The sequence below is a fragment of the Podarcis liolepis genome (genome assembly GCF_965112155.1).
Source record: "Podarcis liolepis genome assembly, chromosome: 3".
Taxonomy (NCBI): domain Eukaryota; kingdom Metazoa; phylum Chordata; class Lepidosauria; order Squamata; family Lacertidae; genus Podarcis; species Podarcis liolepis.
Window position 1 is genome coordinate 105,836,921 of NC_139557.1, and position 12,026 is coordinate 105,848,946.

Consider the following 12,026-nt stretch of genomic DNA (forward strand, 5'->3'; position numbering starts at 1 on the left):
CAACTGAAGGCAGCCCTGTTTAGGGAATTTTTTAATGTCTGACGCTGTATTGTTTTTAATATTCCGTTGGAAGCCTCCCAGAGTGGCTGGGGAAACCCAGCCAGATGGGCGGGGTATAAATAATAAATTGTTGTTCTTGTTGTGTTTATTTGTTGCTTTAACCCTGTATTTTGCGAATTGCCCTGAGATCTTGTGATCTCTTGTGGCGTATCAGTCTAATAAACAAACAAACAACAATCAAAATATGTCTATCATAATTTTATGTTTAATTCTTGGCTTTCCCCCCTGCCAGATGAATTTAGAAATATCCTTCTTCCACTCCTTGAAGCAGCCTGCATTATTTACAGTTGGTGTTGATTGGAATAGAAACAGCATCCTGGGCAATAGATTTATTTTGATAGCTGAGATTCTGCCAAGCAGGGAGAGCGTCATTCTCTCCCGAATCTCCAGCTCTTTCTTAATCTCTTTCCACAGTTTAACATAGTCATTTTCAAATGAGTTGAGATTTCTTGCTGTGAACCAGAGGCAGCATTAAGATAAACTCAAGAGTGTAAATAAGTTTTGATGGAAGTAACAATGGAATGCTGAATGGTTTAGTTTATATAAGAATATGCAGGGATTTATGCTATGCAAAATGAACTGCGGAAAGAGAAGAAGGGAAGACACTGATATTTTAAGGTTGTCTAAATGAATATTCTAAATTGTAAAGCAGAAAATTTAACACAGATAAATAAAATAAGACGGTTGGATGCCAGGCATAGAGAGCCAAGTTTCTTGTTGAGCCAGGAATGTGTGAACATATTGGTTCTCGTGGAACGAGGCAGACGTGCTCTCCTGCCTTCTTTGAAAAGGTCCCAGGCTCCCAATAGGGTGCCTGGTTTTTGCTCTGAAACCCCTTCTCTCTCCCTGCACAGGCAGTTGTCTCTGTTAGTGACCAGCGAGGATTCCAGCTACATGCCAGCGCGTATTATGGTCATGGGAGGGGAGAGCGCAGCCAGTGTCAGCATCAAGCTCAATGCGGTCAGTGCTTCAGCCTGAAAGGTGCTTCCGTGGCTAGAGAGCAGCAAGCTCTTCCCCCTGCCACCGAAGGGTTCCTGTCTCTGAGACACACACCACACTTGACAAGGTTTTGCCTTTGTTTTTGTTTCCCCCCCCCCAAAAATTATTCATTTTATAACACAACTTAACAACACAAACAGAAAAACAAACAATACAAACAAATTCTTGTCTTACCCTTATTTTTTCTAAACATTGTTAGGTGAGTTTCCCCAAGCCCCCCCTATCTGATTTTCATTTTACCTCATCTTTAGCAGTTTACATATATTTTTAACCATTTTTTAAAACCACACTTTTACCATAAAAATCTTCACATTTTATCCCTTACAAGTAATACTATTTTAAAATACACTGTCTTCTACTTCTAAACCTACAGCCTATATCCACTTCCAAAGCTATTCTCAGATTTAAATACTAACATATTTTTTCAAATATTCTTTAAACTTCTTCCAATCTTCTTCCACCGTCTCTTCTCTCTGGTCAAGGTTTTGCCTTTGTTGGCACAGCTTCAAGGGGAAAGGACTGTAGGCTAAGTAGTGGAGAATGCGTACCTTGCCTTCAGAAGGCTAGTCTCTGGTTCATAGGAGGAGTCATCAGGCGATAGGAAAGACCTTTGGCTGAGAGCTGCTGCCAGTTGGAGTGGACCAGGCGCAGGGGACAGTGTGGTGTAGTGGTTAGGAGCGGTAGGCTTGTAATCTGGTGAACCGGGTTCGATTCCCCGCTCCTCCACATGCAGCTGCTGGGTGACCTTGGGCCAGTCACACTTCTCTGAAGTCTCTCAGCCTCACTCACCTCACAGAGTGTTTGTTGCGGGGGAGGAAGGGAAAGGAGAAGGTTAGCCGCTTTGAGACTCCTTCGGGTAGTGATAAAGCGGGATATCAAATCCAAACTCCTCTTCTTCTTTGGTCCTCCAGGGGTTGCTGAACAGCAGCTCCCATCAGCCCCAACAAGCATCCCTCCATTTATCCGGGATGGTGGAAGTTGTGCTTCAAGCAGCACCTGGAGGACGTTTAAAATTTCATCTCGTTTCATGTTTAATTAACATTCCACCTTTCTGTATCACTAGCTGCAGAAACAAGAAACACGCAATGAAGATCACGCCCCTTAAAACCCGATACAAAAAAAGTCACGATAAAAAACACACAGCTTTTTACACAATAAAATTAAACACCAGAAAATAAGGAATTCACTCTTGATCATTGCAATAAATAATTTCTAATTTATTCATCAATAAAAATAACAGCATAAAATTGCACGATACATAAAAAAACCCCAGATAAAAGGATCAAACTGAGAAACAAAGACACGCAACTTACAGAATTATTGTATTAAGTACGCACGCACAAACATATGCAGAGGCAATTGACACCAACAACCCTGTGGGAGGGAAGAAGAGAGCAAGGGAATTAGGCAAAGACAACTTTAGGGCCTCTCTGCCCCTTTTCTTCTCCTCTGTGATTAAGAGGCATCTTCAGAATGACAAATCCAAGCCGCATCTTCTCCTTTTCTGCCCAAAGGTGACTGTCCCACCATCGGCCAGCAGAGTGATCCTTCTGGAGAACATGAACTGCTTCTGGCCCATCATACAGGTCAAGATCAAGCGCTGTCAGCAGGTAGGACTGTCCACTTTTTGCCGTGTCTTTGTGGGCCCTCCCCACAGGTGCTGCCTTGATTTCACTGTAAAGGTTTGTGTCGTTCTCAGGGGGGCATTGACACTCGCGTGCGTGGCATCGAGGTGCTGGGCCCCAAGCCCACCTTCTGGCCCATCTTCAAGGAGCAGCTGTGCCGGCGCACGTACCTCTTCTACACCACCAAGGCGCACACCTGGTGCCAGGAAATCTCGGAAGACCGGATGCAGCTGCTGCAGCTCTTCAACAGGTCTTGCGCTTTCCCTGGGGCCGCAGGTGGGGAGGGGCAGGGGTGTCCTGCGGGGCAGGGAGGGGTCTCCCTCTTGCGCTGGGAGGGGGTCCACATTCCCAGCCCTTCCCACGCTTACCCCAAGACAGGGTTTCCCAAACTTGGGTCTCCAACTGTTGGACTACAATTCCCATTGGCCCTGATCATACGTCCTGCTAGCTAGGGATGATGGGAGTTGTAGTCCAAAAACAGCTGGAGACCCAAGTTTGGGAAACCCTGTCGGAAGATATCCATCCTGCTCCTCCCCCCCTTCCATCTCAGTAATAATAATAATGATGATGATAATTTTATTATTCATACCCCACCCATCTGGCTGGGTTTCATGTTGTTCAAGCTCCTGCCCTGCTTTGTCCCGCACCCTGTGCAGCCATTGCTTCTCAGCCCATTTGCCCCTGACCTCCATAGGCCTCCAAGCGTCACCCAAGTCAGCAGCTGACCCTCCACCCCTTTGCCCTTTCAGGTTGAACAGTGCCTTGCGCCACGAGCAGGTCTTTGCCGACCGCTTCCTTCCCGACGACGAAGCTGCCCAGGCCCTGGGCAAGACCTGCTGGGAGGCTCTGATCAGCCCTTTGGTGCAGAGCATCACCACTCCAGGTATGGCATCTCCTTCCTGGCACAAGTCCTCAGGAGCCACACCCTCCCTCCCCTCCCCTCTCCCAGCAGCCCTCCGTGTTGACTCTTTCCTGCCCTGCAGATCCCAGCGGCATCAGCCCCCTTTCCTGGCTCCTGAGCCAATACCTGGAGAACCTGGAGGCTTCCCGGAGTGCCCAAAGCCGGGCGGCCATCTTCAACTCTCGCGTCCGGCGCCTGAGCCACCTGCTGGTGCACGTGGACTCCAGCAGCCCTGAGGCCGAGGAGCTCAAGCCCCCCGTGAAATCCAGTGAGTGTCTCCCCACTCCCTGCTTGGGCAGATGGACAGCCCAGGAGGGGCAGGTCCCCTTTCCGAACTGAAGGTGGGAAGGTCACCGCAGGGGAGCCTCTGGCAGGAGAACTGGGGAGGGAGGAGAGCCCTCAAGGTCCCGTATAGTCAGAAGTGGGTGCCTGGGTGCTCCGGTCCCCGTGAATAACGCCGCACAACCCCCACTTTGCAGACGGGAAGAACGGGAAGAACAAAGAGTCGAGCTCTGGGACTGTCAAGGCAGCCGTGAAGAAGCCCAGCAGCACCACTGGCATCACCCAGTGCTGGAAAGGGGTGGTCCAGCAGCAGGTATGGGGCGCAGAGGACCAGGCGCGAATGGGGGCGCCAAGCAGGGTGAGATGCGGCGTAGCGACTCTCCATTGCTGCAAACAGATGTCTTCCTGGCCACGTCTTCCATGGCAGACCATTCACTAGTCCTGCTGCATTGTTCTCACTGTGTCTGCATGCAGCTGCTTCCCTGCCTATTAAGGGGTTACTGGGAAGGCAGCCTTGGGGAGAGCTGAGGCTGCAGGACAGGACTGGGTGTGGACCAGACTCTCCCAGGAAAGGGGGTTTCCTGGCTCCAAGCTCTACGTGGTGCTGCTGAATTAGGTGGGAGCCTCGTTCTGATTTTGACACTTCTGCCCCAGTTCCAGTCACATGCCCAGACTTTCCTGACGACTTACAGCCAATCAAAAGACGAGCTAAAGGGTGTTTAGCGCTACCCAGGACAGGCAACCAGCCAGGCATCCCTGCCTGCTGGAAGACTTCCAGGCAGGCCCCAGGGAGCCAGAGAAGGGCGTGTGGGTTGCTCTGACCCTGTTGTGCTCCTGCCGTCCCTCTGCCCAGGTGAAGCTGTTCCTGGAGTCCTCCTGGCAGGCCCCGGACTTTGTGGAGCGCTACTGCAACACCTACCTGCGCCTCCGCACCGCCATGGAGGAGCTCTTTGGGCAGCAGATGTCCTTCATGCTGGCCCTGTGCCACGGCTTCTCGGGGGGTCTGCTGCAGCTCTCCTTCCTGACAGCCATGCATGTGAGTAAGTGTGCAAGGGTGGGGGGCACGGCCTAGTCACGGGGGAGCTCATTTGCAAGGAGCAGAACTGTCCCTCTGACACCCCCCCTAGATCTGCAGGCAGCCTGGCCTTGCCCCTTGCAGTTCCAGGGATGTCAAACGTGGCCTCATCTCAGAGCCTGCTTGGCTCCCCTGGCCTGATCACAGAGCAGCCAGCCTCCCCCTCTGGGATCTTCCCCAGATGCCTTGTCCATCCCCTTCCCTGGAGGTGTTGCTGCTGATTTGAGGGAGGAATCCCCTCCACCCCCCTCACCCCCCTCCCTTCATGGAAGCTCCACCTGCTGCTTCTCCCGGCTTCAACTGGTGCCTCTTGCTCTGTGGCCAACAGGTGAGTGAGCAGTTTGCCCGCTACATCGACCGGTGGATCCAGGAGAGCTGGGCGGACTCTGGCAACGTGGAGACTTTGCGGCGCCTGCAGCAGAGCCTGGAGCCCGTCCTCTTTCTGGCAGGCCTGGAGTTGGCCAACACCTTCGAGCACTTCTACCAGTGAGGAGGCCTTCGTGGGGCAGACATGTGGAATTGTACTGGGGAGGGCCAGAGCTCGGGGGGGGGGGGGAGAGCAGCTGCCATACAGGCAGAAGGTCTTGGGTTCAGTCTCCAGGAAGGAGGGAGATATTCCTGTCCGAAGCCCTGGAGCCACTGCCAGTCAGTGGAGGGACCAAGGGACCTGGCTCAGTCCAAGGCAGCTTCCCATATTCCCAAGGAGCTGCTTATCACGTTGTTCTGGGAGACGGCGCAGGCGTCGGGCAGGGAGTGGTGCAGCCTGTTCCTGGCACTTCCATAAGGAAGAATGACTTGAGAGCGCTGGTTCAGCTGCTGGGTTCCTTCCTTCTTTCTGTGGGTCTCTTGTCCATGGGTCTGGCCTGCCCTGCAGGAGGGATGAAGGGGGTCTGGGCTGATGGGTCTGCCCTCTCTGCTTGCGCAGGTACTACCTGGGAGACCGGCTCCTGTCTCAGGGCAAGACGTGGCTGGAGTGTGCGGTGGTGGAGCACATTGGGCTCTGCTTCCCCAACCGCTTCCCCCAGCAGATGCTGAAGAACCTGAGTGAGCTGGAGGAGGAGCAGCAGCAGTTCCACCTCTTCCAGCTGGAGCAGCTCGACAAGCACCTGCTGGAACTCGACCAGGATGGGAACTGGGAGGCGGAGGAGGAGATGGAGGAAGGAGAGGTGAGAGGCGAAGGAGGGGCCAGCAGGGCAGAGCCCCATCCCTGTGGACCACGCAGGAGGTTCTCTGCCCCCAAGGCCTTTTCTTCCTCCGCTGACACTGCCTGGGCAGCCCCCACTGTCCGCCAAAGCCACAGACCTTCTGTATTTCCCCAGATGGTGGAGGCGCAGCAGCTGTTCTCTCGGGAGGAAGAGGCCGAGGTGAAGGTGCTGGCGCTGTCTCCACGCTGTTGGACCATCTCCTCGTTCTGCTACCTGGAGGATCCTGCCAGGTTCTTCCCAGAATCCCTCAGTCAGCACCTGAGCAAGTTTGCTGACTTCTACACCCAGAGTGAGTGCCAGGCTGTTCTTGAGCCCAGCCCTGCCTCTCTCAGGCTGAGTTTCGGGGGGCAGGTGGACCCCACTTTTACCCAAGACTCTGAACTTGGAAATGAGAACCATCAAACTTTCTATAAAGAAATGATACAAACCTTCGCAGGGAGCTGTGAGTCTTTAAACCATCCTTTGAGAGAGGCAGCGTTAAGAGGTTCATAATCTTTGGGAAATCTGGCTAATCTACGGAACGTGGGATGAGACAATTAAAAAAAGAAGATTTGTGTTTTGTTCATGCTTCTCCAACCCCGGTATTGTGATATCCTGTCCTTGAGCAGAGAGGCAGAGAGAGTGTTGCCCGTCTTGCTGCAGTATTTCTCCCTGACCGTTGCCTTTGTCTTTCTCAGGTCAGAGCCGCTTTGGGCTGGAGCACACCAAGCCGCGGCGTTTGCAGTGGACGTGGCTGGGCCACGCGGAGCTGGAGTACCAGGGCTGCCTCCTGCATGTCTCCACCCTGCAGATGTACATCCTCCTCTGCTTCAACACTGCCCAGGTCTGAGACTCCCTTCATCCCCTCTTGCTTGCCATCAGCAGGGCATCTTCCGTGACTCATAGGATGGCCTGCGTTTGCATAAAACATGGGTTGCCAGTGTGATGCCTGCTAGCACAGGTGTGCTCAAGACAGGCCTTCCTCTGCTCCTGGACTCACTGAAGTTTAGTTTGAGAGAAGCAATCTGTTGCCACCAACAGCATTGGTTTAGGGGTGTGCTTGGTTGCAAGGGTGTGTGTGTATTGCCCATGACACATTCTCCAGTTTGCAGATCTGCCCACAGGTCCTGAAATGTTGGTGACCATGTCTTGAAACAGCCCCACTGCCTGAATTTTGAACAGTAGATATTGAAAGCCCTACCAGATCCCCAGGCTTGGCTTAGCACCAAGCACAGTTCCTGTTTAACCAACTCCAGATGTGCTTTGTTGGACAATGCTTAGCTTTCCTTCTATCTGCTTCCGAAGTTGCAAAACCTTCTCATGGTTATCCCCACATCCTGTCATTGCTGCTGTGGCAGAAACTAGCACTTCAGTGACTCCTGCTGTGTGGATTTGAGCATGCACCCTGCAAATTTCCTATTTCCTGTGAGTGGCTGGGGCAACACAGCCAGATAGGCGGAGTATAAATAATAAAATTATTGTTATTTTATATTTGCAAGTCCCCCCAATTCTTGAAGGAGGCACTAACTGAACCTGCTTCCATCACCATGACAGGTGTTCAAGAATTCCTCTGAGGCTGTCTTCGTTTACCTCCGTTTTCTTTTCCCTTTTGGCCCTAGGAGGTTTCTGTGGAAAGGCTCTTTCAAGCCACAGGTCTCTCCCCGGAGCTCCTCGATTGTGCACTGAAACCTCTGACGACGAATGGGATCTTGACCCAGAGCCAGGGTAAATATGGAGATGGGATCTTGAGTTTTCCCAGTGAGGTGGGTGGGATCCTGACTTCCAGCTACTTCCATGGAGCACTTGCTTTGCCCAAATCCTTTCAAAAACTACAGCCAAGGAGAGTTTCCCAAGCTAGGCCTCAAAAAGAGCCAACTGTGCTGGAAATCTGAGAAGTTCTGCCAATCTGAAGTCCTTACGTCAGGGTAGACAACTTAGCGCCTTCTAGGTGTTCTGCACTACAGTTCTCACCAGCCCCTGCCAGCCTTGCTAAGGGATGATAGGAGTTGTAGTTCCCAACAGCTGGAAGGTGCAATCTTGGCTTTGCCTGCCCTATGTCTTTTGGTTCCAGGTATCTTGAGGCTGAGTGAGGGGACGCTGGCCCAAGCGCCCAGCCAGCGCCTGTGGCTGTTGCCCAAGCAGACCTACTTCGATGTGGAAGAGAACAAGGGCAGGGCTCTGGAGAGGAAGAGGAACACCATCTCCTGCCTCCTTCTCGAGATCCTGAAAGAGGAGAGAGAGCTGCACATCGACAGCCTGGTGTTCAGGGTACGAAATGCAGGGGCCTGGCCTTGTAGCGCAGTCCAGCTGGTAGCCAATACCAGAGACTAACCCACTCTTCCTGCCTCTCCCAGGTGATAGATGCCTGCCAGAAACCGAAGCCGGGCTCAGTCCCAAAGTTCTCCAGCTTCTGCTGCAGCAGCGCTGACGTCCTGTCCTGCGTGCTCCACCTGCTAAACCAGGGCTCCATCCAGCGCCGGGAAGACCACCCTCATCTCTTGCAGTGCGTCTCCACGGAGCCCCCCGCCCTGCCGGCACCAAGGAACCAGCCTCAAGTAGTCTTCCAGACTGTTGAGATAAAAAAAGCACCCACTGCACCCTGCCCAGAAAAGAGACAGGCGTTCTCTACATTTAGGTAGAACTGGCTGCTGGCCTGCCGACACAGCGGCCCAGAATGCTGCCTTCCTGCGTGGGGCTTTTCGAGGCAATGGCGAGGAGGGCGACGGGTGTTTTTGCTCCATGGCTGACTCCGACTCCTCCTAATAGATTGCAAGCTGCCTTTTCAGCAAAGAGCAAAGCGTGCTTTGGTAACATTGTGGGCTGCGGTGGGCAGAGCTGTCTCCCTCCTGCGAGGAGAAAGTAGAAAAGTTGCCGCAAGCAGCTGCTCCCAGAAGGTGGATATTTTTTATTCGAGCCAAGGGTTTGCCACTGCCTAACTGCCGTAAGCCTCCCTGGCTAGCAGCTGGCCTGTTATTCGGTGCAATAGGATGCAACAAAGACTGGTTGGTAAGCAACCACAGCCTTTCCTGAATGTCCAGAGTCGCTTGTGGTTGTATAACCCAGGCGACTCGGGAAGCGTCTTCTCCAGATTGTATACTTGCCTTATTTCCCCCTGTGTCAAATTGCCATGCAGACATGGCCCAATGGAAGGATTGCTTCCTTCCCCCTCACTGGGAATGTGATCTTTTGATTAATGTCTCTGGCCTTAGGGGAGGAGCATCACCCATCCTTGCATGTTCGTTTGGCTGCTGGACAAAGCTAGCAGCTCACTGAGCTGACACTCAGGCCACTTCTGGTCCGTTTTTCTTTTTTGTAATCCTCAAATCCAGGGCTAGCCAACATGGTGTCCTCTAGATGATGTTGGGACCACCCACTCCTGACAGCTGCAGCCAAGATAGCAAGTGGTCCAGGATCTTCAGGCGTTGTAGTCCATCGTCATCTAAAGTGCCTCCTGTTGGCTACATGTGCTCTGATTTCTTTAAGACATCCTTTCAGTCCATAAGACAGGACATCCGGCCTAGCCTTTGTGTAGGAATCTAGTGCTGGTGTATTTATTTTTATTTATTTTTTATTTTTAGTGTATTTTGTGTTCTCGTTTTATATTTTTGTGTTGTGAACTGCCCTGGGATCTTTGGACGAAGGTGGTATGCAAATGTAATAAATAATCACAATAATGATTGCGCCGCTCGCATTCTAGTCTAACAGTGAGTGCCATTGGGCAGAGGCTGAAGAGTGAACGGGCAGCACCTTTCCCTTTGCAATGGATGAGTCAGCTTTTGATGGGTGCTGAAGCCCTTGCCAATGGCCAGACCTGTGAATCACGGTGCAGTAAATTAGCTGCTAGGGCCAGCTGTTTAATTTTCAAACGAGACCTAGAAGTTTGTACTCTCAGATGTAGCTTGTGAGCAAGTTCGTTTACATAACAAGTGCACACAATTTGTGTAGTAGCTATAATGTCCACATCCCCAGTAGGTAATATGTGTATTTGTAGAGGTCTATAGGGACCTATAGCTGTCACTGAAGGAAGGGATGGTTGGAGACACCCACTTTTTAAACATTACACATTAATATGGCTTGCGGGGACGGGCCATGTGGCCTTTGACCTTCTGTTCAGACTCCAGCCTTCCTCAGCTCCAGCCAGCATGACCGGGGGTCAGAAATAAACAGGATCTGTCATCTTCCCAAAATCAGGTACGTGAGGTGCTGGGCTTTGGGAACGCGACATGATGGCCAGAACAGGGTTCCAGAGTCCTCACACCTCCTCCCCAAAGCCTAGTTAGCACTTTCCCAGCTTTGGCAAGGAGGTGGGAGGGCTCTAGGATCCTGCCAGAGCTCCATGCCTCCATCCCAAAGCACAGTACCTTGCTTACCTAATTTTTGGGAAGCCAGTGTGAGGACTGGGGGCTCATATTTTCACCTTGCTCCCCCCACCGCTCTCCCACACATCAGGGCAGTGTGCAGCCCACAGTTTCTGTGTCAAAGTACTCTTGGCGGCCCACTTGTTATGAAAAATTGGACTGCCCTGTTGGAGGGTCAAAAATGAGGTGTAAGACATCTCACTCACTGGTACCTCTGCATATTGTTTTACCTCCCATGCTTTCTGTTGCCTCGTTCAATGCAATGGTCAGCTGCTTTGTCATTTCATTCCTTTCTGAAGAAGTCCAAAACCTGCAATCCCATTAACTGCTGAAGTCCAAATAATAATAGTAACAATAAAACAAATTGGTTAAGAATCCATGGCCTGGTTTCCTTGCACTATCATGGGTCCAGCGGTATAACGTTAGCATGAACCAAGTCACTGTCTTTGTTGCAGCAACTGAATTCAGGCGGTGTGTTGTTTGGTAGAAATGTGATCGGGTGCCTGGGTTAATGGACTTCAGCTTGCAACAAGGGAGGAAGGCGGTGGCCCTCAGCACCTGAAAGGCAGTCTGAGCATGGCCATCTCATAGGTGGCCACACCGTAGGTGTCTTGCCTTCATGCAGCTGCACTCCTTAACCAGTTAAGCACAAGCAACTTTGCACAAGGGTTTCAGCCATCTTTACACACCCATTCTCTCCACCCACCCTTTTTTTTAAAAAAATACCCTCCCATTGCCAAAGATTTCAGCAGATTACTACAGGATGTGGAACAAAGAAGTACCGGTTCTTTAGACAAGGGAAAACTAACTATCACAAAAGGCTTTATACTCTCAGGCCTGAACTTCTTTGGAAAGCAAATTTTCAACTGCTTAGGGACAGGTGGAACTGTGGAAGCCAATGCAGAGGCTTCTGGAGCTGGCTTGCACCCACACTGCACCTTTTCTCCCCAAGGTCAGCATGCTGGTAGACAGCGTCTAACTGTGCATGCTGGGGTCAGGTTTAACAGGAGGCAGGAGGGGCTGCCAATAGTAAAAGATGGACATTTATCCAAAGGCTTAGAGTGCCTCTCCTCTCGGAAGTATGCATGTGTGGCATGCTTTTGTTTCTAACCTGGTAACAGATAAGTCTGTGATACCGGAAAGTGGTTTTCATTGCTGGCCCGCTACCTTTGACACCGAAAGATCAATCTGTTATGAAGATCTGAACTGGGAAACATTTGGCGATATGGGCTGGTTGGCTGATAGCTTTTAAAGAAGTCTAGGAACAAGCCACCAACTTCTGACGTGCTGCAGAAGCTGCTCTGGCCTCATGCAAGGAGCTTGCAGTAGCCTGGTGCCTTTGCATTTACGTTTTCTCAAAACCGGCAAGCTCTACAACCGCTTTCGAAGCCCCCCTTGCGGTTTGCCACATGCATGGCAGTAGGAGAGGCCGGTGTTTTCAAAAACGGCAAGCCCAGGTTCCCCTTTTGCTCACAGAATTAGTCGCCATAGTTCTTTGACCTTTTACAAAACAAGTCAAAAATTCCAAGCCGACTCACAAAT

The 12,026-nt window shown here is 51.4% G+C and overlaps 1 protein-coding gene across 4 annotated transcripts in view; it reads left to right on the forward strand.

Annotated features, from left to right (window-relative positions):
* Positions 1-10,859, forward strand: part of LOC310702493 (cullin-9-like) — a 30,273-nt gene extending 19,414 nt beyond the window's left edge. For all 4 annotated transcript variants that reach the window (XM_083494014.1, XM_083494011.1, XM_083494012.1 and 1 more), the window contains exons 17-30: positions 915-1,020; positions 2,574-2,669; positions 2,759-2,934; positions 3,434-3,567; positions 3,668-3,853; positions 4,065-4,180; positions 4,721-4,903; positions 5,271-5,428; positions 5,868-6,108; positions 6,262-6,436; positions 6,825-6,970; positions 7,746-7,851; positions 8,198-8,394; positions 8,481-10,859. In XM_083494014.1, coding sequence (XP_083350140.1) covers positions 915-1,020; positions 2,574-2,669; positions 2,759-2,934; positions 3,434-3,567; positions 3,668-3,853; positions 4,065-4,180; positions 4,721-4,903; positions 5,271-5,428; positions 5,868-6,108; positions 6,262-6,436; positions 6,825-6,970; positions 7,746-7,851; positions 8,198-8,394; positions 8,481-8,765 — 2,305 coding nt within the window. In that variant the 3' untranslated portion in view covers positions 8,766-10,859. The remainder of the gene's footprint in view (positions 1-914; positions 1,021-2,573; positions 2,670-2,758; positions 2,935-3,433; positions 3,568-3,667; positions 3,854-4,064; positions 4,181-4,720; positions 4,904-5,270; positions 5,429-5,867; positions 6,109-6,261; positions 6,437-6,824; positions 6,971-7,745; positions 7,852-8,197; positions 8,395-8,480) is intronic.
* Positions 10,860-12,026: the final 1,167 nt, after the last annotated feature.